At 46.6% G+C, this 24,336-nt stretch overlaps 1 protein-coding gene across 8 annotated transcripts in view; it reads right to left on the reverse strand.

Moving 5' to 3' along the window:
• Window positions 1–24,336, reverse strand: part of LOC133495178 (retinoic acid receptor alpha) — a 236,277-nt gene that overhangs the window by 99,273 nt on the left and 112,668 nt on the right. For 6 of the 8 annotated variants that reach the window (XM_061809505.1, XM_061809510.1, XM_061809506.1 and 3 more), the window contains one exon: window positions 2,276–2,924. In XM_061809505.1, the coding sequence (XP_061665489.1) occupies window positions 2,276–2,429 (154 nt within the window). In that variant the 5' untranslated portion in view covers window positions 2,430–2,924. Of the gene's footprint in view, window positions 1–2,275; window positions 2,925–5,975; window positions 6,115–24,336 lie in introns of those variants that run through there. The other 2 variants (XM_061809511.1, XM_061809512.1) reach the window with 2 other exon arrangements.

The following is a 24,336-nucleotide window of genomic DNA, read 5'->3' on the forward strand; positions in this document are numbered from 1 at the left end:
CCGGTTCGTCCACTCCACGGAGTGTTCAAATCATTACGCGGATCCGTAGCACCATTCCTCAGGCCCACGCCGCGTCCCTGTCACCAAAGTTTCCCAACTAATCGTTTAACTCGATTTAAGTGGGCGTGCTAGCGAACGGACAAAAATAACCTTCTTGGCAAAAGGTAGCGAGCCCATTTCAGAGCTGAAACAAACCCAAATGTCTCTGCGAGATGAAGCGGCACAATCTGACAACGCACCCCGCGCAAACGCACGCCGGGCCCGCATCCGCGTTGAACGTCGTCCAGGCGAGTGCTGGGCTTTCTCCGCCTCCGAGCCGACAGACTGAAAATCCCTCTCTCGCGCAAAGAAGCGACTGCCTCGCGCTCTCTCTCGGCACGCTCGGCTCTCTTGCGTGACTTTCCGGCGCTGGATGAGGCCGGAGAGAGGTTCTTAGCGGCGCTGTATCTGTGTCAAAGGCAAACGGGGCGGCGCGTCGGATATGTCGGATGCGGGCATAGTGAAAAGTTGGAGTGTTGCGCGGATGACATGACTTGGAGGAATGTGTCAGCGTGAGGGGGGGGAACCGGTGTTACATCTAAGCTTAACTGTGTGTCAGGAAACTGTGGTGTCCCGAACTCTCCGGTGTTTACTGACAGGAAATGTTTGTCCAGGCAAAAGGGAAGCGAAGCTCGCTGCCCCCGTATCGCAAACACTGGGAAAGCGGCCCTGGACCCACACAAACAAAAGCGTGTAAAAAGGGGAATCTGACAGAAGCGCCAGTCTTTGTGAGGAGAGGCCCCGGCATCTGGTAGCGGGGCGGCGGGAGCAGGTGGGGTCGGGCGCGACCGCTGCATTCCAGCAAACTGGGAAGTCGGAAATTTCCGACCTCCGAGGAGGAAAAGCGGAGTGCAATGCCCCGCTCAATACGGAGAGTTCCGCGTTCACCGATGCCGCGTGTTATAAAAGCCGACAAAAATGATTTGTGTCTACCGAGCCTTTTAATGGTATCACCCATGCGCTGATTGGTCGTTGTAGGATTAAATCGGTTGCAGACTAGCTAGAGCCTAACCCAGCTGAGTTGGGATGAGACTCCACCCTTGACTGGTCGAGGGCCAATCGCACGGCACAAATCGTCGTGCGGAATCCTCGCCTCAGCAAATTGACTGTCCATCCATTCATTTTCTTCGCCGCTCATCCTCACGAGGCTCGCTGGGAATACTGGAGCCTATCCCCGCTCTCAACAAGCAGGAGGCAGGGTACACCCTGAACTGGGTGGTTGCTAGTAAATCGCAGGGACGCGCTCACAATCACACCTAGGGGCAATTTAGAGTGTCCAATTAACGGTGCATGTTTTTGGAATGTGGAAGGAAACCGGAGTGCCCGGAGGAAACCCACGCAGGCATAGGGAGAACATGCAAACTCCACACAGGCGGGTCTGGGATTGAACCCGGGACCTCAGAACTGTGAGGCCAACGCTTTACCATCTGATCCACCGCGCCGCCATCATTGACTACTTTTAAGGGTTATCCCAAAAACGCCATTTTGCTTGAGCTAAATTGAATTCAATCAGGCCAGGCCACGTTGTTATAGCTCCGTAATAGCCCAAAAATGAAGTCGACCAGATTTGGACGTACAATACAGCGACATTACTGAAACAAACAATCGAAATTCCTCACATGAAAGCCGAGATTCGAATTCAGAACCTCAGAATGATGCGCACCCCTAAAATAAACATCTGGATGACACAATGAAATTAAAAAAACACACACACACAACACATCCGCCGTTATTAACTTTGTTCTAATCATCTTAAAGTTTGTATTTGCAGCAACGCAAGCAAAAATAAGACAACAGATGCTTCAGCGGCTTCGAGTTTGTCTGAGTCAGCGCGCGACTGCGGTGACATTTTTCCTTTTGAAAGGAAGTTTCTCACCTACTTAGACGAGAAACTTTGCGCAACAGTTCTCCGGCTTATGATTGATTATAAAAAAAAAAAAAAAAAAGGAGCTGGCAACAATGATCGTACGTGAGAGGTTTTATTCCGGGAGCGCTTGCCAATTTTTGTCGCGTCAATGAGCCCCTTTCTGGCGCTACTGCCTGATGTGTGTTTTGCGCGCACGCGCTTATAAATTAAAGGATAACGCCGGAGGCCCTGCGAGAGCCTGGGCGTGTATATTTGCGGCTGTTTACCGACACGCGCGAAAGTGTCCGCTCTCCGGGAAGTGCTGGCGTGCGAACTCGGTCACGCGCAGTCGCAGGGGTGGCACGAAAGGGATCTGAAGCTTCGACTTACTGGCTGGTGAGGGGGTGCTGTAGCCGCTGAGAGGAAGTCCTGGCAGGGCCGGCGGCGACAGACTTCCCAGCATGTGGGGGAAATAGTAGGAGTAGGTGGGCATCGGGAAGCCGTTGAGGTGGGGGCCCGGCACCGGGTTGCCCTTCCCGGCCATGGCGCGCGTCGCCCGCTGAAGAAAACCCCTCTGCTTTTTGTAACGCAGCCAAAACTGAGTCAGTGTGGTTTACTGGCTCCGACTTAATCCCCCATGGGAACGCTGGATTAGCACATAATCCAACAGAACGTCCGGCGAAGGTCGCAAACTAGTCGCCGATGTTAAAATCGAGTTGAGGGCGCGGTTACCGGTTGAAATGGTGAAGTACAAAACTGGGGGTCCAGAGAGTTTTATCCTTGTGTGCTGGGCGACCGTCAAACCGGTTTACGGGGAGGCCATTGCTAATCTTCCGGTCCAATGGGGGAGTAGCGGCGGTGACGTTGATAACCGCAGTCAGAGGGTGCTGATAGTGGTGATGCTGATGCTAGCTAGTTGTAAGCCTCCAAGAGAGACCGCACGCTTCCTCTACGGGGATCCTTTCTGGATCAGATCACATGATGACACCATGTTCTCCCGGGATGGGCCTCGTCCTCCTCCTCCTCCTTTTCGCAGCCTCTGCCGAGAGAAGTAGAAGGAAAAAAAAAAAAGAGCGATCATTTCGTGCTGCAACGACGAGCGAAAGAGATGATTTCCCTTTCAGCCTGAGCGCCTGAGCTAAAGACTGCTTTTGTTTTGACGCTAATTAATGGTAATGTCTCGTCTGAAACCTTACAAAAACAACCCATCTGCCTTAATTACCAAATCGGGTGTTGCAACAGTGAGGAGAGCAAGTGGGCGCGTGATGTTTCCCCGCAGCTTTTTTTTTTTTTTTTTTTTGGCACGCTGCTCATTAACAGTGACAGGCTGCAAAATAGTGTGGGAGACGAGCGAAAAACACACAAACGGGAACGCAAAACAAAAAAACTCGGCTAATTACGCGAGTTGCCGGAGCCAGAGGTGAGACCCAAGGTGCCACTCCGGGACCACCAGAGATTTTTCGCACCGCGGAGTTTACTTCCGAAACAAAGACGGAGAGTCGTTATCGAGAGCACCGGAGAACATAATTGCTATCAAGAGGTACACTGACACCCCGGCATAAACAAGATTAAGAGGGTAGCGCGCCTTCAAAACAGCTCGTCACAACACGAGTGCAGTTTATTCTTTGCCGTAATGAGCCATTTACGAGCCCAGAGAGGCAAAGAGCGGGAATTATCGGTCGGGAATGCGTCTTCGCGCGAGCACCGTCGAACGGGAATGCGGCGTTCAAAGCATGAATCACGCCGGGCCATCGCGGATGAACTCTTGCGGGGGCGGAAGGGTCAAGGCAGGCGCGTTTCCACTCGTTTGAGTGCGCGGAAAGCAGTCGTGAAGTGATGAGGGGGAAGCATCAGTCACTTGGGGACTCGAACCCGATCGCCTCGAGTCTCTGCGGAAGTGGCTGGGCGTGAGCTGTGGTTGAGAGCAGCTCCTGCACGAGTTTGCTCATTGGGTTGAAGTGTGTGGCCAAATATGGATAACTTCATATTTTGCCACATTAAAAAATGACAGTGTCACAAAAAAATGGAGTGTTAATTGTGTGATGGAACAAAATTTGGGGCCGGTGGTGTGTTGATTTTTGGTGTACCAATAGAACATGAACAAGGCGGCACGATGGAGCAGCTGGTAAAGTGTTGGCCTCACAGTTCTGAGGACCCGGGTTCAATCCCAGACCCGCTTGTGTGGGGTTTGCATGTTCTCCCCCTGCCTGCGTGGGTTTCCTCCGGGCACTCCGGTTTCTTCCCACATCCCAAAACGCAACATTATTTGGACCCTCTAAATTTCCCCTGAGTGTGATTGGTTGTTTGTCCCTATTTGCCCTTCGATTGGCCGGCAACCAGTTCAGGGTGTACGCCGCCTCCTGCCCGGTGACAGCTGGGGTCGGCTCCAGCACTCCCCGCGACCCTTGTGAGGATAAGAGGCAAAAAAATGGATGGAATAATAAATTATATATATATATATATATATATATAGATAGATAGATAGATAGATAGAGAGAGAGAGAGAGAGAGAGAGAGAGAGAGAGAGGAGAGAGGAGAGAGAGAGAGAGAGAAGAGAGAGAGAGAGAGAGAGAGAGAGAGAGAGAGGAGAGAGAGAGAGAGAGAGAGAGAGAATTTTTAAAGAATAAAATATGAGAATGATGATATCAAGAAAAAAAACTTTTGACAAAAATATGGATGTACTTTATAAAAAACATAATTTTTTGAGTATTAAGTCCTATTTTAATAACACACTGGCAATATCGATATTAAAGTCAAGGTTTATGAAGCGAAGAAAGTGACGTGATTATAGGGAATTTTAAAAAAATACAATATATTACCGTGAAATTAGTTTGGAGAAGAATTTTCAATTTATTTTTATGCGGCTTTAATCTAATAATTGTACACCATTTTTTTAAACCCCCCAAATAGGATTTTACTCTGTATTGGGATTACGCACTCGTTAATTGTCTTTGTTTTATTAGTGAACTGGTCACCCCGTATGTTGGTATAAGGTAGGCTCCGTCACTCCCCGTGACCCTCGTGAGGATAAGCGGCTAAGAAAATGGATGGATGGATAGAACTTGAACAAGGCACTGTTATGTGATGGCTTTTGTATTACTATTTTCTAAAGATTGAAGGATTGCACCTGATGTTCTGTTACCTTCCAGATCATTTTTTTTTTTTTTTAAGTGCGAATAAGTACACATATACTACCTTTGTACATATGTAACTAACAAATCTCTTAAACTGAGAACAGACTTCACGGGCCCTCTGCTCGCTAGCCACCGCCATTCAATCAAAAGTGAGCTAGCTATCTTTAAGAAATATATACTACCAACAAACGCCCGTAAGGTATTGCATTACAAGCGTCGATATTTTTTTGAAATTGCGCCGCCGCGTTGCACCTTGGCGGGATCATGTAAAATGCATTAGAATTGTCAGCACCTTGCAAGTGATGTAATACCGTAGACATTACATAGTAATAGCCGGAGGGCGATATAAATGCTGAAATCTTTCAATACGGGTGCGAGCGAGCGCTCAGTGGGTCAATGGAAGAACTGGGTAGCAGCAAATGGGCTACTTTCTCCCCCATTATCATTACGGCGTCTTGTGCGGCGCCCATTAGAGGCTGCCGCGAGTGATGTGCCGCATCACACCTCGCCACGCTTTGCCGTGGCCGAGCCGCAACTCTTCGGAAGTGACGCCGTCGTAAATAAACAAGCGTATTACTGCTTTACGACACATTGGGAAGCCGTACAGCATACACTGGCGGACGGCGACATTTTTCTTCGCGACGCTTTTGATTTTAAGCTTCTAATTGAGATTTTGTTCTCCACAGTAAACAAAGTAAATGTGTTTTTTTTTTTTTTTTTATGATTCGCAGTTAGTAAAATGGACGTCAAATCAAAATTCAGGTATGGATAATTGGAGATCCATTGTGCTAAAAGCTTGAGATTGACATTTTGGACATTTACTGGCTTGACTATGAAGCAACAGAATGAAGAATTAATTTTTTTTTTTTTGATGACTGAATCTATTATTGTTTTGTTTCCATATCTGCGGTATATTGAATAGAAGAAGGCTTTCCGCTGTGGCTGTCACAACCCACCCAATTCAGGTTATTCTGACGACTCGCTTATCGTCAAGATTGTTTCGATACACGTCTCTCCGGAACTTTTGGTGCCGACCCGCTCAGCCTCTGAACTTCCTGCGAGTCCCGCCTCGTCCTTGTGGATGCACGAAATCCTTCCACCACCACGGCAAAATGCGAGTTTCCACGTTTTCCGCTTTCCGGAGATTATTACAGAGCTACTCATGACTCAGAACCACTTCACAATACTCAAAGCCCGTCCGGACTGTGATGTTGACTTCTCCGTATTGGGACTTTGAAGTGTATCAAGACCTTGAAGTCGGATTTTCCGGCTACTCGCCTGTTTGTCGTCCAACCCGTCGCAAGTGATATTAAAATGTATTTTCCCCACACGTTTGATGCTTTGGCGTATTGCACTTGGATTATTACATTAGCGCTACGAAACCCCTAAAAAAAAATGAATCTATATTTCAAACTGTAAATATTGCACAACCTATGATTCCAATTCTTTTTAACACTTGAAATGATAACTTACCCTTAAAAAATACATGCCGTTCGAGCACAGGTGTCAAACTCAAGGCCCGGGGGCCAGATCCGGCCCACCGCATGATTTTATGTGGCCCGCGAAGGCAAATCATATGTATCAGATTTCATGATTTTTTTTTTTGTTAAAATTTGTAGCAAAATTTCAAATTGTTATATCATAAATGTTACTCGTTACTCTCAATTTCTGATTCCAAAACAAGTTCAGAAATTTCACATGTAAATATGAGGTTGCAGTAAAAGATTTTCATGGTTTCACAGTCATAACAGCCCTCTGAGGAGAAGTGAGAGTAAAATGTGGCCCGCAACAAAAATGAGTTTGAAACCCCTGCTTTAGCGATTTTTTTTAAATTATGCTGTAGCAAAAATAGGGGGAAAAACTGCATGTGGTACTGTACTTCCATTTCTCCTTCATTATCTCTTCAGACAAACAGTAGTGAATGCGCAGATCCCGCCGTCGTTGCTCTCTAAGGACAACAAAAGGATGCACGCCGTTGCGTACATTCAACGAGAAAAAGATCACGACTACAAAAAACCTCCACAAAAGACACACAAAAGGCGTCTTTCCATCTTTGAATCGCTTTGGCCACCACCTCGCATCATGTGACGGATGTGCTGCACATGATCGGGCTGACGTACAAGGTCACACGTGTGTGTGCATTACGCTGATTGGCTGCTGTTCCTCTGGGGTCAAAGGTGACGATTGTCTCGGAATAAAGATTTATTCCGTGAACACATATGATCCGCATAGATTGAATAAAATGACAATATTAAATTTGGGTGCGGTGGTGGATGGATCTCAAAAAAAGCCTCCCGCAATTTTCGGCCTCTAAGCCGCGACTTTTTTCCACACGCTTTCAATTGTGCGTTTTATGCGGCGATGCGGCTAATTTGTGCATTTTTTCTAACGGCTGCAAGGGGGGCACTCGAAAAGGTAAGAGTGAGACGGGTGGAATGTATGCGCCGAGGAAGTGACTTTTACCGGCCCTGTTAGCGCTGAGCTGGCGTTAACGCTGTGCTAGCGTGTTGCTGCTGTGTTACTGGCGTGTCTCAGTGATATTTACCAGTAAGTTTTATTTTAACCACCCCTGTTAGCATTAGCGCTTTGCTAGCGTGTTGCTGCTATCTTACTGGCGTGTCTCAATGATATTTACCAGTAAGTTTTATTTTAACCTCCCCTGTTAGCACTTTGCTCGCGTGTTGCTGCTGTGTTACTTGGCATTTCTCAGTGATATTTCCTGGGAAGTTTTATTTTATCCGCCCCTGTTAGCGCTAACGCTGTGCTATCATGTTGCTGCTGTGTTACTGGCATGTCTCAGTAATATTTACCAGTAAGTTTTATTTTAACCCCCCCTGTTAGCGTTTGCGCTTTGGTATTATGTTGCTGCTGTGATACCGGCGTGTCTCAGTGATATTTACCAGTAATTTTTATTTTAACCACCCCCCTTAGCGTTAGCGCTTTGCTAGTGTGTTGCCGCTGTGTTACTTGGCATGTCTCAGCGATATTTACCGGTAAGTTTTATTTTATCCGCCCCTATTAGCATTAGCATCTTTATTTGTAAATATCTCGTATTTGAATGTGGGTTTCAATGTGGGCACTTGCGGCTTTTACACAGCTGCGGAGTATGCACGTACCAAACGGTATTTCCTTTACAAATGTACTCGGCGAGGCTTGTAACCAGGTGCGCTCTGTAGGCCGGGAATTACGGTACTTGACCTATCGCTAGGTGATTATTTTTCTTTAAAAGCAAGAACGCATAAGCAGCGTAATGTAGTATTAACATGAGCAATCGCAGCCTATTCTTGCCCAAGGGCTGGATTCGTGCTTTCCATGTACCGCTTTGGAAAGATTTTCGACTCGGCGTCTATTTTTAAAGCTTTATCTTTCACCAGTACATGCAATCCTCATTTCAACATATGCGCCCATAAGTGCACAAGTGTATGAACGCGAGCTCCAGGGCGGGAGGGGGGGGGACCTAAGTGATCACTAACAGAAGGGGGGGAAAAATAAACAAACAATCTGGGTCACTTGGTCTTAACTGTGGCATTGGCATGTAACAGCCAGCGAGAACGACGGTTCAGAGGTCGCACGGCGCCGGAGAGCGTAATTGCTTGTGACAGCGCGCTTTGAATTAATCATCGGCCGAGCAGCAAATGGCAGAGCGAGGTCGGGGCGGCCGGGCGGACAATGCGGCGAGCGCAGCCCACGGGGGACGGCGAATGCGACGCATGACATACAGTATGGAGCTCTACGGCGTACATAAATAGACACACAAAACGTGTTCTACGCACAGTTCAACGAGGGTCGGGGGTTACGCAAAGTAACAGGAGACGTCAGAGTTGCGAAAAACAGCTTGTGACAGTTGCGTTGCCGCACACTGTACATACACAACAATTGCATTGACATGTTTACGCGCTGAATAGTTCTCGAGAAGATCCAGGAAGTGGCGTTTTGTAAACTTTACCATTGTGCTTTTTCTTCGCTTTCCCCAAAGGAACGACACAATTTATGCGTTTATCTTCGTGCTTTGATTTGGAACAGCATTTGCGTAGCGCTCCCCGCGGATTCGCTTCTTCAGAACTGAAAGCTATCATTTTAAACACGGATATGAATCTGTACGTGCAGAACGGAATGTAATCCTGACCCCGACTGACAAAAAAAACCAACATTTTTTTAGATGTGACAGGTGGAGGATCTCGAGCAGGTGCGATGACGCGCCTGCTGCTGGACCCGGGCCCGGTTACGAACCGCCGAATGAAAAATGAAATATTGTCCTTCGCTCTTCGACCGACATCTGGCGACACCCTCGCGAGGATTGCTCGCGAAACGAGCGGGATGACTTTGAATTTCACTTTGAAGGCATTAAGTGTAAAACAGCGAGCTCTCCCGGGGAACACCAAAAGCCTGTCAAGCGTCGGTGGGAATCTTTTACGTGTGCTCCCTTTCCCCGCCGCGGACGGTCTTTGCGAAAGGGTCCCCGGGTAATGGAAGTCGCTCAGGCACGACGCGGTGAAATTTTCATGAGGAGCGCTTTGTGAGCTTGACTGCGTGTCACGAGGAAAATGTGCCCATTCGGGAGTGGGCGTGCATGCATGTCGCCGCGTATGCGACAACATGTACTGTATGCTTGTCTGCATGTCTGTGTGCGTTTGTGTGCATCAACAAGTGTCTACGCCTGTGTGTGTGTGTGTGTGTGTGTGTCCCCGAATGTCCTGAGTCACCTTTGCATGCTGTCGATCCGCCCTGAAGGGGTTAAAGCATCAAACTGTACATTTCATGCTCAGATTTGCATAAAAAGTAGACCACACGGAGCGGCGCCGCGACAAGTCGCTCGCACTGTATCTCGGCTAATGTTATGTGAGTTATTCAGGCCAGAGCGGCCACGCAAAGCGCGGCGAAAGTCGCCGTCCTGTGCTGATCTGCGGCCTACATCGGGGCCGCAAATGATAACGGCGCCAGAAACAATAAAGGGTCCATAAAGATGGTAATGAAGATGGTAAACAACGCACGGTAATCACCCCAACATATTTGCGCTTCGCCATTCATGAATTCACCTATTTGGATTTTGTTCTCTGGAACAGGTTCACGTTTTTTTTTTGTGCTCCTTCTGAACAGTACAAGTACTAAAAAGTACCGTTAACCCATTCATGGGCAGGATGTGCAATTTTTTGCCTTATTGAGATAAAAGTCTCCGAATAAATAACACTTCTTTTTCATTTGTGATTAAGTTATATGATAACTTTACTAATTAATAATCTCGACCCAAAAATGGGACGCTGCCTGCGAGAAAGGGTTTTCTTAGTAGATGGTCCCAAAAAACAGAATCAGAATCAGATTAAAACAAAATATTTTGATATTTCAGTATATATAATGCGTGAAAATCATGATGTCCCAAAAATGGGACGTTGCCCACGTACGGGTTAATACTTTGCCATCAAAACTGAAATGATATCATGTTTTTTTTAGTACCAGTCTTCTTTTTCTTTGACTTTCACTTTGTCCCGTTAGGGGTCGCCACAGCGTGTCATCTTTTACCATCTAAGACCATCTCGTGCACCTTAATCTCTCATCTGTCACATAGAACACCAGACACCTCCCGCCAACTGTTCCACCCCGCTTGGACCCGTTTCTTCACTTCCTTACCACACTCTCCTTTGCAGAACCTTTAGCTCGAGTAGTCTTGGCTAACTGGGGCTTCCGGCCGCGCTACCCTGAGAACGCCCGATTTCGTCAGATCTCGGAAGGGTTTGGCCCCGGTTAGTACTTGGATGGGAGACCGTCTGGGAAAACCAGGCGCTGTAAGCTTCTCTTCTCTTCTCGGCTAAATGTGGACGGGTTGTGTCAGGAAGGCCATCTGGCGTAAAACTGTGCCAAACAAATATGCGTTCATTGAAGATGACATGCTGTGGAGACCCCTAACGGGACAAGCCGAAAGGAAAAGAAGACTTTTGGCTAAATGTAGTAGATATTAATTTTTATGTGGAAATAACAACTAGACAATCGCACAAAGAAAGACTGTAGCATACTTTATTTTAGGGGCCCACTTTATTATGAAGTGCGCTTTGTGTTTTGGAGCGGAGCTGACATTAGCCTGGGTTGTTAGTGGAAGTTACAAAGAGACTCGTCCACTTGTGGAATGTACATGGCTAATTTCGAAGCATTTTTCCAAATTAAAATCTGTAAGCCATTTGATTTTCAGAGGGAAATGTAAGATGATTTTGAAATGATATACCACTGTACTGTACAGTAAAGCCTCGGTTCTCGAACGTACCCATTTTCGAACAAATCGATTTTCGAACAAAAATTCAGAGATTTTTTTTGCTTCTGTTATCGAACGAAAATCGGTACTCAAACGCCCCCAACAAAACCCGGAAATAACATATTGCCCATGGCCAGACCTTCTGACCCATGATGCGTTTTGTTATTGTCAAATCGAACGCACCCCCGGAAATGAAATAATGCGCTTTAACCAGCACACCTTTGTTATTCTGTATAACGCAGCCCGTTAGTGATTGTTGTTTTTCTTCTTATCAAGGACTACCGAATTAATAACCACTCAAGGCAAGTTGCTTGTTTAAAGTTATTCTGCACTTTTGTTAATAAGAAAAGTTTAAAAGGCTGGGGACCGAGTCGCTACAGATACAGCAATGCGCTCCCAGCCTAGTGTACTCTACTGCTAAAGCATACATTTCAAGCCAAAAAAAAAAAATGTTTCTTAAATTATTTTATGATACAAAGTATTTAAACTATGCAGTTTATTATCACGAAAAGCTAAAACAAATGTTTTAAAGAGCATAATTTTTTTAGGCTCGGAACCCATTATTTCTTTTTCCATTCATTGTAATGGGAAACATCGTTTCGGTTTCCGAACAAATCACTTCTCAAACCGTTTTCTGGAACGGATCGCGGTCGAGAACCGAGGCATCACTGCATATGAAATGATACTATTTCGTGATCGGTGTGTATTTTTTCACGACTCGCAGCAGGCACAGCCCCCATCCCCCTCGAACCGCAGGGATTACTGTATTTCTAGAATTAATTGTTATTCTATTAACAGTATTATTCTTGTCCACTTTGAACAGGCCAACACTTTGAGGGTGAGAGGCCAGAAAGTGGGAAGGAGGGAGGGACAAAGCGCGGGGCGAGGAGGCTAAAGTGTGCTAAGTGCACATCCAGGTCAGCAAGAAGCGTCAGCTCTTTTGCCAAGCACCCCCCCCCCCCCCCCATGTGGGTTGAATCCACTTGTCAGCGAGGCAGGCCGTGTGACATTTTGCGTCTCACCTCGGAAAGGTCAGACGCTAATTATCTCAAAGGCCGGCAAGCAGCGGACCTGCGAAGAATAAAAGTAAAACCTGCGAATGAGCAGCGAGCGTGTGTTGAGTTTGGATGCTGGACGGTCGCTTGCTAACGTCACACAAAATGAGCCTCAACTGATTGCGCACAACTTGACCGTCTGCACCTCCCTGCATACGTACAGTCTCGCAAATATCCTCACAGAAATATTGTGTGCAGCAACGGTTGAACTAATAAATCAAATAGTCGGGAAGTTCACTTCATTTTTAGACTGCATCAAGGTTTAAAGCTTGAAGCGCCTGCTTTTGGGATCTGTGGCGCAGTGAAATGTTTCATTCAGGCACAGCACGTTGCGACGACATCTCGGCAGAGCTCATAGGACACACGGCGGCGGGGTGAGTAAACAACGAGAAATTTTTGGAGGGGTTATACAAAAAAAAACAAGTCAATGTTTATTAGGGCGGTCCAGTGTTCCGAGATACGGGTCGCAAGACAAGTGACATCCTAAGAAAAACTGTTCAGCTCGAAGTACACACGGAAGCGGTGTACTTCATGGAGCTTTAGTTCACAAATGAGCCTAATCTCCAACGTCATGAGAATCGGATGAAGGCAGACCTCCTTTTTCAGCTGTTGCTCGTCCTTAAAGGGGAAGTGCACTCATTGGAAATAACGACGTATCAGATAGGTCATGCTGTTGGTACTGTAACTTTAAAATAAAGATTTTCACCGTGTGCTTGGTTACGTTCCTACACAGTTATTGTCAGCGCCGATTTCTCGGATTTATCCTCAGCTGATGAAGAGATAGAAGTATTGGTTGATGGGGAAGACGGAGGAATACATTCATATAGATTTGAACCACGTGGCTATAAATAATGTTGAATATTCGGATCGGTTCTTCGGACGGAAATGATGCGGAGTCCGACGAGCAAGCTCAGGCGGCGGGCCGTTAGCCGAGCTTTGGTGGCGGCGGAGGCCATTAGCCAAGCTTTGTTGGAGGTGGCGGTCGTTAGCCGAGCTCTGCCGGCAGCGGTGGCCGTGAGCCGAGCTTCGGCGGCAGCGGATGCCGCTACCCGAGCTGCGGCAGAGGGCGTTAGCCGAGCTTCGGCAGCCGGGGAGGCCGTTAGCTGAGCTTCGGCAACGGGGGAGGCCGTTACCCTAGCTTCGGCGGAGGCCGTGAGACGAGCTTCGGCGGCAACGGAGGCCGTTAGCCGAGCTTCGACAGCCGTGGAGGTCGTTAGCCGAGCTTCGGTGGCGGCAGAGGACATCAGATGAGCAACGGCGGCGGAGCTCGCTCGTCAAGACCCCACATCATTCCCGTCTGAAGAACCATCCGAATATTCAACATTATTTACAGCCACAGGTTCAAATCCGTATGGATCTATTCCTCCGTCTTCCCGATCAATCGATACTTCTATTTCTTCATCAGATGAGGATAAATCCAAGAAATCAGCGCTGACAATAACTGTGTAGGAAGGTGGAAAAAAAGCAGGTGACATGTCACATCCGCTCATGTGACTTTTCAATGAGTGGACTTCCCCTTTAACTCGGTCCTTTCCCAAAACTTCAAGATTAAGATTTTGGTTCTCTCTTGCACCTCCGTTGTGCAGCCAATCAGACTCAAAACTCAAGTCGTCCGCCCGCCTGCCCGTCTATAAATCCGACATGACTCTTTCTGCTTAGCAAAATAAAGCTAGAGAAGCAGTCGTGAAAAACGGAAAGACAAAACGAGCAGCATTTGCTTTTCCGGCTTCCCACTGTAACTAACCATTGGGCTTCGTCAATATTTGCAGGAGGCTACGGTTGCAGAAAACTCGGGCCTGGAAGGTACAAACGCGCGTACAAAAAAGTCCCACTCGCGTTCAAAGGAGGTCGAAGCTACAAAGGGCTATAGATCACTGATACCAACGGCCCCGCGGCAAGCTCCTTGTGTCTCGTTTTTTTTTTCTTCCCCCCCTCTTGCCCCCCTTGGACATTTTTCCAGCTCTGTAAAAACATGAAGGGCTGGGCTCGATTGTTTACACAGCTGGCTCCACGAAGCGGCTTGCTTAATATGAAATATGACGAGAGTAGAGAGGTGAGAGGGGAAAAGAACGAGGAGGAAAACGGCAACCAGTACCAGGATGGAAGGGAGGACCTTTTTTAAGACGGGGGGGGGGTCAAAAACTTAAAGTGGTCAGCAATGCAGGACATTAGTGGGAACTACCAAGAGAGTACAAGAAATATACTTGAGGAAAATTGAATATGCAGTGCAATAAGCAGGTCCAAGTAGAAGGCATTCTGACTTCAACCAAAATTATGGAGAAAAATAGAACTGACAACATCTCCAACATCTTGGAATATATATCTCCCGATTACCCCAGCTATTAATCAGTTAAAAATGAGTTTCGGTGACGTGCAGGTATTATTTTGCTCCACTTGGGGTCACCATCCTCACATTCCCCATTGTAGTATCTGTGACTTATCGTGTGTGTGTGTGGCTTTAAAAGGCGTGTTCCGGTGAGTGGCATGTACGTCAGGGTGTCTGATTGGCTAATTTTTGGTGGAGGTAAATTTGAAAGATTTACTTTGACACTGTTAAGGTTTGTTTGTAAAGATTTTTTTTTTTTTATTTTCTGATGAAATTAATTCACTTGAACAAAGTTTTGTTTACGGTTGTTGTTGTTGTTGACTGTTCACTCTCTGCTTCACCTTTATAGGCCGACGGTTTTTCGCGAAAAAAGCCAAGTCAATATTTTCCCAAACTTCATCAGTGGATAAGCAAGAAAAGACATATTTTCTGTGAAATTTTTGATGAATTTCATAATACAGAACTACTGCAAATTGAATTTGATTTTCAAACGCGAGGAAACGAGTTGAAATTTTCTGTCTGAAATGATGTCGCAGAGACAACAAATGAACAATGCGAGTCATTATTTCCAAAAATATATCTGATTGACTTAAAATTTAATGTTTTTATGACAAAAAATGCTTAGTTTTTTCCTATGTTATGATGGTAGTGTTTAACAGCGTATTTTGTGAAAAGTTAACGTCACGGAAATCGGGCCCGAGGTAATATGCGAGGTTTCTTGCTAGTCACGGTGTTATACGTCTTTTCTTTGCACTTCGCCTTTTTTGGCTTACCAAGTTGAATTAATAATCCTTCATGTTACCAGAACTGAAAAAATGTCAAGCGCACACGACCAGTTTGAATTCTACATGCCAAACTTTGAGGAAAAACCGCGCCATAATCCAACCCGTAAACCATGTCCTCCACACGTTTTGGGAGTACCAAGATGGCGGCCAACCAATCGACATACCTTTCGATGTGTATGCGCTATCCAGTCTTTTTTTTTTTTTTTTTTTTTTTAGATCAGGGACTGCTCCTCAATTGTGGGCCATAGAAGCTAGTGTGATTATTGAATGTGCTTATTACAAATTTGTACAGTTCACTTAAAAGAGTAAAAGTGATTTGACTACTTGCAGGGGCACCACAAAACGTTCTAACTAGCGGTGGAAGGCGAACGATGTTTATGTTTCCTCACGTTGGCAATCGCAACCGTGCCGTTGTTCAAGCCGGTTCCGTTTTCAAGTAGACACTTCATCTTGTTTTTTTAGGCGTGAAAAAAATCCCAAATATACTGCTTAACAGGTCGGTAACGTGGGTGGGACTAAATGAAACGGTCCTTAAATGGTTTAGGGCCTACCTTGGAGGAAAGGAGCTAGTTTGTGACCATTGGAGGTGCTCGGTCTCAGCGAATGGCAATGACCTATGGGGTCCCTCAAGGGTCCGTTCTTGGTCCTCTCCTGTTCAGCCTGTGTATGCTACCCTTGGGTCAAATTCTTCAAAACTATAATTTTGACTCCCATAGCTATGCAGATGACACACAATTGTATTTAGCAAATAATTAATAAATAAAAAAAAAAACATAGGAACTCCCGCCATCAGTTTGTGGCACACGTGCGCATCCACCGTAATAATCCGTACAATCATCCCTGCCAGACTTTGCGGGAGAGATTTTGCGTCCAATTCGAAGGCTCAAGTTCCGCAAGTGTTTACTTTTTCGATGATTTATGACACCTCCGCAGGGGAGCACGAAGAGGAAATGTAACTTGTTTAGAAAGTGGTAAAGTATATAGTACGTATGTCTCTGTCCAACAACAAAAGAAATGTGATGGTTTCTGTTGGATTTGTGTAGTTCCAGTCATTAACAAACTCTCTTAGTCTTCAGTGGAGGCAGTAAGTGTGGGATTGGGGGGTGGGTGGGGTGGGGGGGGGGGGCAACGCGGAGCAGAAAAACGTTGAGGTTTCCTTGTGGTGAGTCATGCCTCCTGCGGTCCGGGGTCCATGTTATTCTTTCACTGCAGTGACACACCACTTTCATTCGCTTGCTCTGGCCTCGCTGTGTTTGTACCCAGAACAAAAAAGCAACGGCTCACTCGCGGCGGCGACCACAACAACAAAAATCACATTTGTATGTCAGCGGCTGTGACGAAGGACTATGATTTGATTCTGACATAATGAGGATAAATTTATGAAAACCCCTCCCGCAATTTGATGCCGCTCCTCAGTCAGAAATTCTCTTTCGTTAATCATTTGATCTGACCTACATACCGTGATCGTCAATCGAATTACATTCCGCTCACGGAGAACTGAGGGCAAACAAGCAAATGTTTGTTATTTGGTTGACCTTTTTATTCATTTCAACATGACAACCCTGAAAGAGATTTTAGATCTAGACAAACTGCGACGACCCCCCAACAGGCGGCGCGTGATGAACATGTGACATGTATCCATTACGGTGTGACCTTTTGTGATTGAAGTGTTGCGTGAACGTGCGGCAGACGATGCGGAGTCATGTCTGGGCCAAACGTGTACTGCAATTTGACTGAGACTACGGCTGCCTCTCAGGTACCGCAACAACTATTCACGCTTTTAAGCGTTCGACTGATAAGTGTTGTAAAACATCTCTTCCTCCCTGACTTTCAGGAGGCGTGCACCATTTTCTCACCTCAAGACTGAAAGTCTGGATGGTTTTTTTTTATATTTTCCACAATAACAAGTGAAACAAGCTAATTAGCTAACAAGCTAATAGTTGCTAAATGAAGTGGCCTCCATTTTGTCCAAGCTTTAGCAGTGGTATTTAAAGCCCAAGTGTCATCCCTATAAGCATTCAAAAATAGACATTGAAACGAAAAATACATATAACGTTATTCACTTCAACGTCTATATGAAAAAATAAATATGAGCGGAGAGCGCGTCATCCATGCGCAAAGTTGCGGAAGCGTTACCCCGGACATTCGCCATTGAAAACACGCTGTGGCCCCGACTATGGGACACGCCCCTTCTGACACGGAAGCTCTTTTCGAAGAAGAGAACATCTCACAATCGAGTGTCCAGGGCAATATTACGCTATTGTTTACAGCTGTATTTAGATGATATGCGGATCACTTCTAGCTAAATACAGACCACCAGACAGTATGTATGAGCCAGCCCGGCTGAAGCCGTGCTCGTCCGCGACTGACTGACTTACGGACGCGGATCTACTGTTACATTCTGAAAGGATTATGTCCTCCCCTCCCCCCAACTATTGTTTTGTTTAGTAGCTGTATACACACCTACTTGTCATTTGGAACTCACAAAGCTCTCATCCTGTGCAATCCATTTTTCACGATGAACCAGGTCTTTTTGAAAAGTATGAAGAGCAAATCCATCCTCCTGAGTGTTCGACCAATATCCAGCGATGCAACGAGCCAGCATTTTGGCTAACACGAAGGAACAACGAGCTACCTTCCAACATGTAAAACTAGTATCAACATACAAAAATGCATGAGTGCGCTACTGCCCTGAACGTCACTTCCTGCTTCTTATCGAAAACAAATCCCTCGAGAGGATTTTCATGGCGGGAGTTACAAAAATATTAATATGAACACTAAAAATCATCCATTTCATGACCGTGGCACTTTAATTGACAGCCGAGCGAGGCCTGGCAGTCTTTCGAGATTTTATCAACTTCTTAACTAATTAAATTTATCATCGTTGTTATAATAATACTTTTCCGTGCTTTATCAAATTTAGAAGACTGCTTTGGGCTGATGGTGTCTATTTAGAGGGACGAGCACTATTTCTGGAAATGTGTGATCATTATTTGCTCAGAAACTTTGACCGTTCTACCAGCTGGTCAAAAACAAGATGGAGTTAGTTACCCTTGGGTCCAACAGGCTTTTGCAAACCCCTAGAAACAACGCAATGCACTTAAGAACGCACGTATAAAATGTCGTGAACGGCATGCGTGTCCCGCGAGTGTCGGCAAGGTGGCTCGCTCGCGCCATCGGCGAACCTTGTTCCAGTTAGCCGGAGAGGCCCCGGCGCAAATGAAGACCACATTTCTGCGGAGGACTCCGAGATGACCCCGGTGGCTTCGACCCGCGCGCACAAAATATATGCAGTCAAAACACCGGAGTTACCAAATTCCAGGGACTGACGTGCACACCTTCAGCGCAGCTATTTGCATTGCTTTGTAGTCTCACAAGGGGAACACAACAGGGATTTCTCAAGAGGATATTTCGGTTTTCCCCCCTCGCCAATGCTCAGACGTGCGTCGGCCGTGCACGCGCTCACACAATCGGCGTACTTCCGTATCAACACGCGAGGCCGCGTCACCTTTGAATACCTATATCCAGGATGTCGAGCTAACAATGTTTTGAGAAAGACTGAAGCGCATATTTCGACACAGAAGATCCGATGACACGAGACCGAATGACGCACTCAAAGGCAGGGCCTCTTCCTGTTTATGCCGCCGCTCGCCCGCTTGAGGATCAAAAAAGACGTGCGCCTGTGCCCTCTTAAAGGGTCGGCCCCCGGGTTCCTACGAGCAGTCTAAACTGAATGGTGTGATGCGATCAAACTACCCCCGGCTCGGGTCCGTTTTTGCTTCCGCGCAGCAAAGCATTCACACACGAAAGCAACGGTACAAATGTCGACGTGTCGGTCTCAGGCGTCGCGGGTGTGAAGAGAAAGCGGCGAGGCAAATGTCACCGCGTGTCCGGGGGGGCTTGTTAACCTCTACAAGACGACGTTAATGTATCGTAGTGCGTTTACACCTGGGTAAATGCGGCCATATTCACGGGGCTTATTGTGCGCGTGACAGAGAATGAGGCTCTCGGGCTCATGGCCGGGACGACGGCGGAACCTCCAAGGTCACATATAATCCTAAATAATCGATATAGAAACTTACTTTTTTGCCAGGTCTTGGTCCCTTAGCCTCCTGTAACGAGGCTTCAGTGAAATTAGCATCTGATGTTCTGTCTCTGTCACAGGGACAAAAAAGCAATGTAGGGAGAGTCGTACTATTCACGACATGACAACACAACTGTGCGCTGACCTCTCGAGGAAACACGAAACAACATGGAGGACATCGAGTGGCCCGGAGGTCACCACACAAATAGAAAAGCTCTGAGATTAAGAGCACGTATTAACCACACATATACATATAGATAAACACGGAATAACGCTGAGATGGCGCCAGCTGGAAGCACGCGGAACAAATTCATCACGCATAAACAACAGCTGGATGGAGCCGAGTACAAACAGGCAGTTTTATGACGTGACCGGACCCCTACTGTAAATCCTGCTGCGTCGAAAGGGAGGGACATTATCCGGACCCGCACTATACAGTATGTGAAAATCCAAGACGTAGATATTCTTCAATAGTTTTTAATCGTCCCATCACCATTTGAGCACATTTGAACTTGTTGAGACACATTCTTTAAAAGCATTTTTAATGTATTTGCTACCCCAAAAGGCGGGCAGCGAGCCGAGCTTCGACGTCCGGGGGAGGCCGTTAGCCGAGCTTCGGCGGCGGCGGAGGCCTTTAGCCGGAGCTCGCTCGTCAGACTCCGCGTCATTCCCGTCCGAAGAACCATCCGCAGCTGCCGGCTCGGAGCCCCCGGGGGCCTTTGTTTACGCACTTATGTCGCACGTAGGCCTCCGAGTAGTCCGACTCCGCGTCATTCCGCCCGAAGAACCATCCGAATAATCAACATTAATTACAGCCACAGGTTCAAATCTGTATGGAAGTATTCCTCCGTCTGCCCGATGGTATTTCTTCACCAGATGAAGATAAATACGAGAAATGACCGCTGGGCATAAATAGTGTCCCACGTAAACGAGCCTTTGTTGGGGCTCGGTACACGTCACATTTGCGCACGTCGGTCATGTGACTCGCGAAAATGGCGGTGCCCCTGACAATCCGTAATTGTCTATAAAAATCTTCTTAAAACACTATTAAATGAGAGAGGATTTAATATCACATTGTCAAAATAGAGTACATATTAGATGACCTATTGGATACACCGTTCATGCAAAGCACTGGATTTCCCCTTTAAAACAAAGTTATGTGGTTGTTTTAACCGCAACTGTATTTTTTATTTTTACTTTGACAGTTACCCTCTAACTGGGAGTGGCATTAAACAGCCTTATGATTGTTTTTTAAATATTTATTCACCATGCTAGACTGCCGCTTCTTTAGAAGTTAGCCACGTTGAGTTCAATGGCGCCATAAAGCTGCTTATAAGAACAAAAAAAAAAAAAAAAGTAAAAAGCGGCAGCTCATACAGGTATGTTGATACATTTTTTTAAGGGAACACACTATCATGAAAATCTTTTTTAATTGAAATGACATCACCATGAAGAGCAAGAGTCACCCCACTTCAGTTAATCCCCCTCTAATAGAAACGACGCAGCAATCAAGCACAATCGCTCCTCGTCCTCCCTCACCTGCGCTCAAGGACTCATAAAACTCACATTTCATAATGCATGGCCTCCATAAGCCGCCGAGTCTTTCTATTAACGGCGTGATAGCGCGGCTCGCTATAGCTGCTGACGACAGCCGCGGAATTCAGCTTTCCATTAGGAAGGGGGTGAGGTGGGAGTAGATGAGATGCGAGGATGAAGGATGAGAAATGAGACTGAATTTAGTCATTTTTCTCTTTGGCACAGCACCGCGATGTGACGCCCGGATGCTGGAGCGTGTGGAAAATGGGAGCGGTTATGAAATAAGCTAAGCGGCGCACTCGCCAAGTTCAACAATGTGTATTTATTTGTGCGTATTTACCAGGTTTTCACGCACCTGCGCCTCCGCACTGCCTTCTGTGACAGAACCCGAGATGGATTGATTTGAGTCTTCCGCCGAGATCCCCCCCCCGAACCACACCGCTTCCACAGTGTCCTTAGGCGCTCACCAGATGACTATCGATCGGTTAATTGATTGATTGGCATCTGGCCGACAATGAGTCAACAACATCATCACTCTTCTACGGACTGAGGCGCTCAGCCCCCCCCCCCCAACACCAAATTTAAACAGCTACATCCCGAAGACAAACGTCTGCGCGGAATTTGTTTCCCCTCGGGATGACGTTCAATAACTCTTCCGCGGCGAAGCTGTGGCGATAGTATCTACTCCCCCACCCCCTAAAAAAAAAAAAAAAAAAAACGCACTACACGTCACCGGAACTTTGAATAAAATGCAGGTATTTAGCCATAAATCTATCATAATCCCGGCGTGTGCTCATTTATCAAGGCCCCGTCATCTGCGTGTCCTTGAGCGTGACACTAAACATCAACCTGCACTTGATAAGAGCATTGCTTAATGTCTTTGAATTAAAATGTAAATGAGATTTCAATGGTTTGGGTGCGACTCCTCCGCGCCAGCTTGCATTTTTCCTCCTCGTAGTTCACCTCTCCCTCATCCCCGCCTCTCTCTGAGACGAGAAGTCAAACACGGGCGATGAAAATTAATGAGCGGGCTGCTAAAGCGGGGGTGACACTCGGGAACAAGGCTCTTGTCCCATCTAATGGACCGTGCAGACGTCGTCGCACGCATTTCAATTAACAGACAATGGGATTACATGATATGACGCCACGTAGCGAGGGTTGGGCGACACCTGACAATGGACCGCGGCGGACCGGAGGACTTAATCGGGAAGCGACGTAGGCAGTGTCTGAAGGGGTGAGTGACACCTGGGAGTGGAGCTGTTACTTCTTAATGCACCGCTGCCGCCGCGATGAATCGGCGCCGTCGACGGGGGCAGGACGCCGTCTGAAGGCCGCTAACAGCCGCCGCTGTCAGCCTCGCATTAACCTTGAGAACAGCCAGGGGACCGTGTTAGCCCCTCTGACCTTTTTCCCTTCACACGCACACACAGCCCTGTTTTGTCCACATGTATGACTGAAGGGGGGGGGGGGGGGGGTGTTTGTGTGTCTACGTCAAGCACCCCTCTCCAGTGTCTTAAGAGCACCATCAGTGGGATTAAATCAGTCCATCACAGGCTGCCGAGAGACCGTATAGGCTGTCTGGGCTGAAGTGAATTCGCCTAAGTCGCTTTTGCCCCCTGAGGTTAAGGTCTATGTAGACCAGTAATAGCACTCCCAAAGCTAATTTTGTGTACGCAGGTGCACACGCGGCCGACCAGATGTGCTCATCAGCGACATTTGACAAAAGGAAATGGACCATTTGCTTAAAGTCCACGGAATGTAAACGAAAAAAAACGAATCCGTTTCATCTGATCTGAAGATGGCTCTGAATTGAACCGAGCTGCAACAATATTTTGATTTTCAAGGAAGGAGAGCAAATATTTTGGAAACTGTAGTAGTGGAGTCCGTGTTTTGCTTTGTGCGGCAGTTGACGTAAAGGCTAGCGTGATGAAAGCAACGCTGTCAGGAAGAAGCGGATGACGTGAAGCGTAGAAACGTAATCTCTGGCGAGGGGCCAATAGAGGGCACTAGGGCGGCGCCTCGCATTCGACTGTGGTCATTCATTACTTTGCCTTAATACCAAAAAATCAAACAGAAATATTGATCATAAAACAAAAAAATTGCATAATATGTTTCGATTTTTACATGAACTTGATAAATAAGACAATGACGGGTCGTGTTTCGTTCATGTTGTCTAATTTCATGACCGACTCCCAGTCTGGAGGTGAAGAATTTTTTTTTTTTTTTTTTACCAATTGACTCTTATTAAAAGTTTGACATGTGCAGTAGTTCTTCAATATAATAGACAGGACCAAGGTGGGCCCCAACTTTCCCGTCCCTTAAGATAACCTGTCACAACAGGATTTGATCTCGATGGACACAGCCCGTCAATCGTAGATCAAACAGTGACGGGTTTAGTCCAGATGTTGAGAAGAATCTGTTTTAAAGCCAAATGTCCAGATAGCCAAATGTAGACAGAAAAATAGTAGCACATATCACTGCTAAGCTAATTTTAGAACAAGCTCACTGTTGTTGACCCCAGTATAAAGGTCAGCAAAATTCAGGTATCAACAGTCAGCAGTGGTGGCTTAAGCAGTAGGGAGAAGCTAAAAATACTAAAGTACTGTACATCAACCATCACTTTGGTGGAACAAGAATAGAATTGCAAGAACATCACATTCCAATCTTCGTTCCAACCAATCTCTGCTCCACTTTGTCAAATTCTTTCACAGTCTTTGCTCCAAGTTTGAATTGCTTCCCCGAGTTCACCCGACCTGACCGCCACTGCAATCAGGCCAATACATCACTAACGTTCTTTCTCGGATTGATGTCCCGTTCTTGACCCCTCTTGTGCCAAACTAACCCCTCGCCTGCCCCTGCTGCTCATTTCCTTCGTCGTGAACTCCTCGCCCGGCGGACCGCGTCTTCGGCCGCGGCCTTACCTGGACTGACGCGCTTAAACCACAATAAAAATTCATTACCAACTTAACGCGCCTTTGTTGTGTTACAATTCCGACACCCCACCAACATTCATCGGTGGTATGATGTCAGACTATTTACATAGCTGACAGCTATGTCGTGGCGGAAACTCAAGCCAGAATCGGGTCCAAAACATATCGGGTTGTATCCACAAGTAGTTCCCAATAGTAAAAGAAAGAAAGGTCAAGGTACCTTGCCAAGTCTTGATGTATTTTTGTCCACCTGACTGTCCTCACTCACGCTCACAAGGCCTTAGAGGGTGCAAAAAGCTTTTAAAGTGCATTTGTGCCTGAGTGGCCAGAACATTGTGCACAGCGCTGCGTCGGCCCGCT

The sequence above is a fragment of the Syngnathoides biaculeatus genome, chromosome 22 (genome assembly GCF_019802595.1).
Source record: "Syngnathoides biaculeatus isolate LvHL_M chromosome 22, ASM1980259v1, whole genome shotgun sequence".
Taxonomy (NCBI): domain Eukaryota; kingdom Metazoa; phylum Chordata; class Actinopteri; order Syngnathiformes; family Syngnathidae; genus Syngnathoides; species Syngnathoides biaculeatus.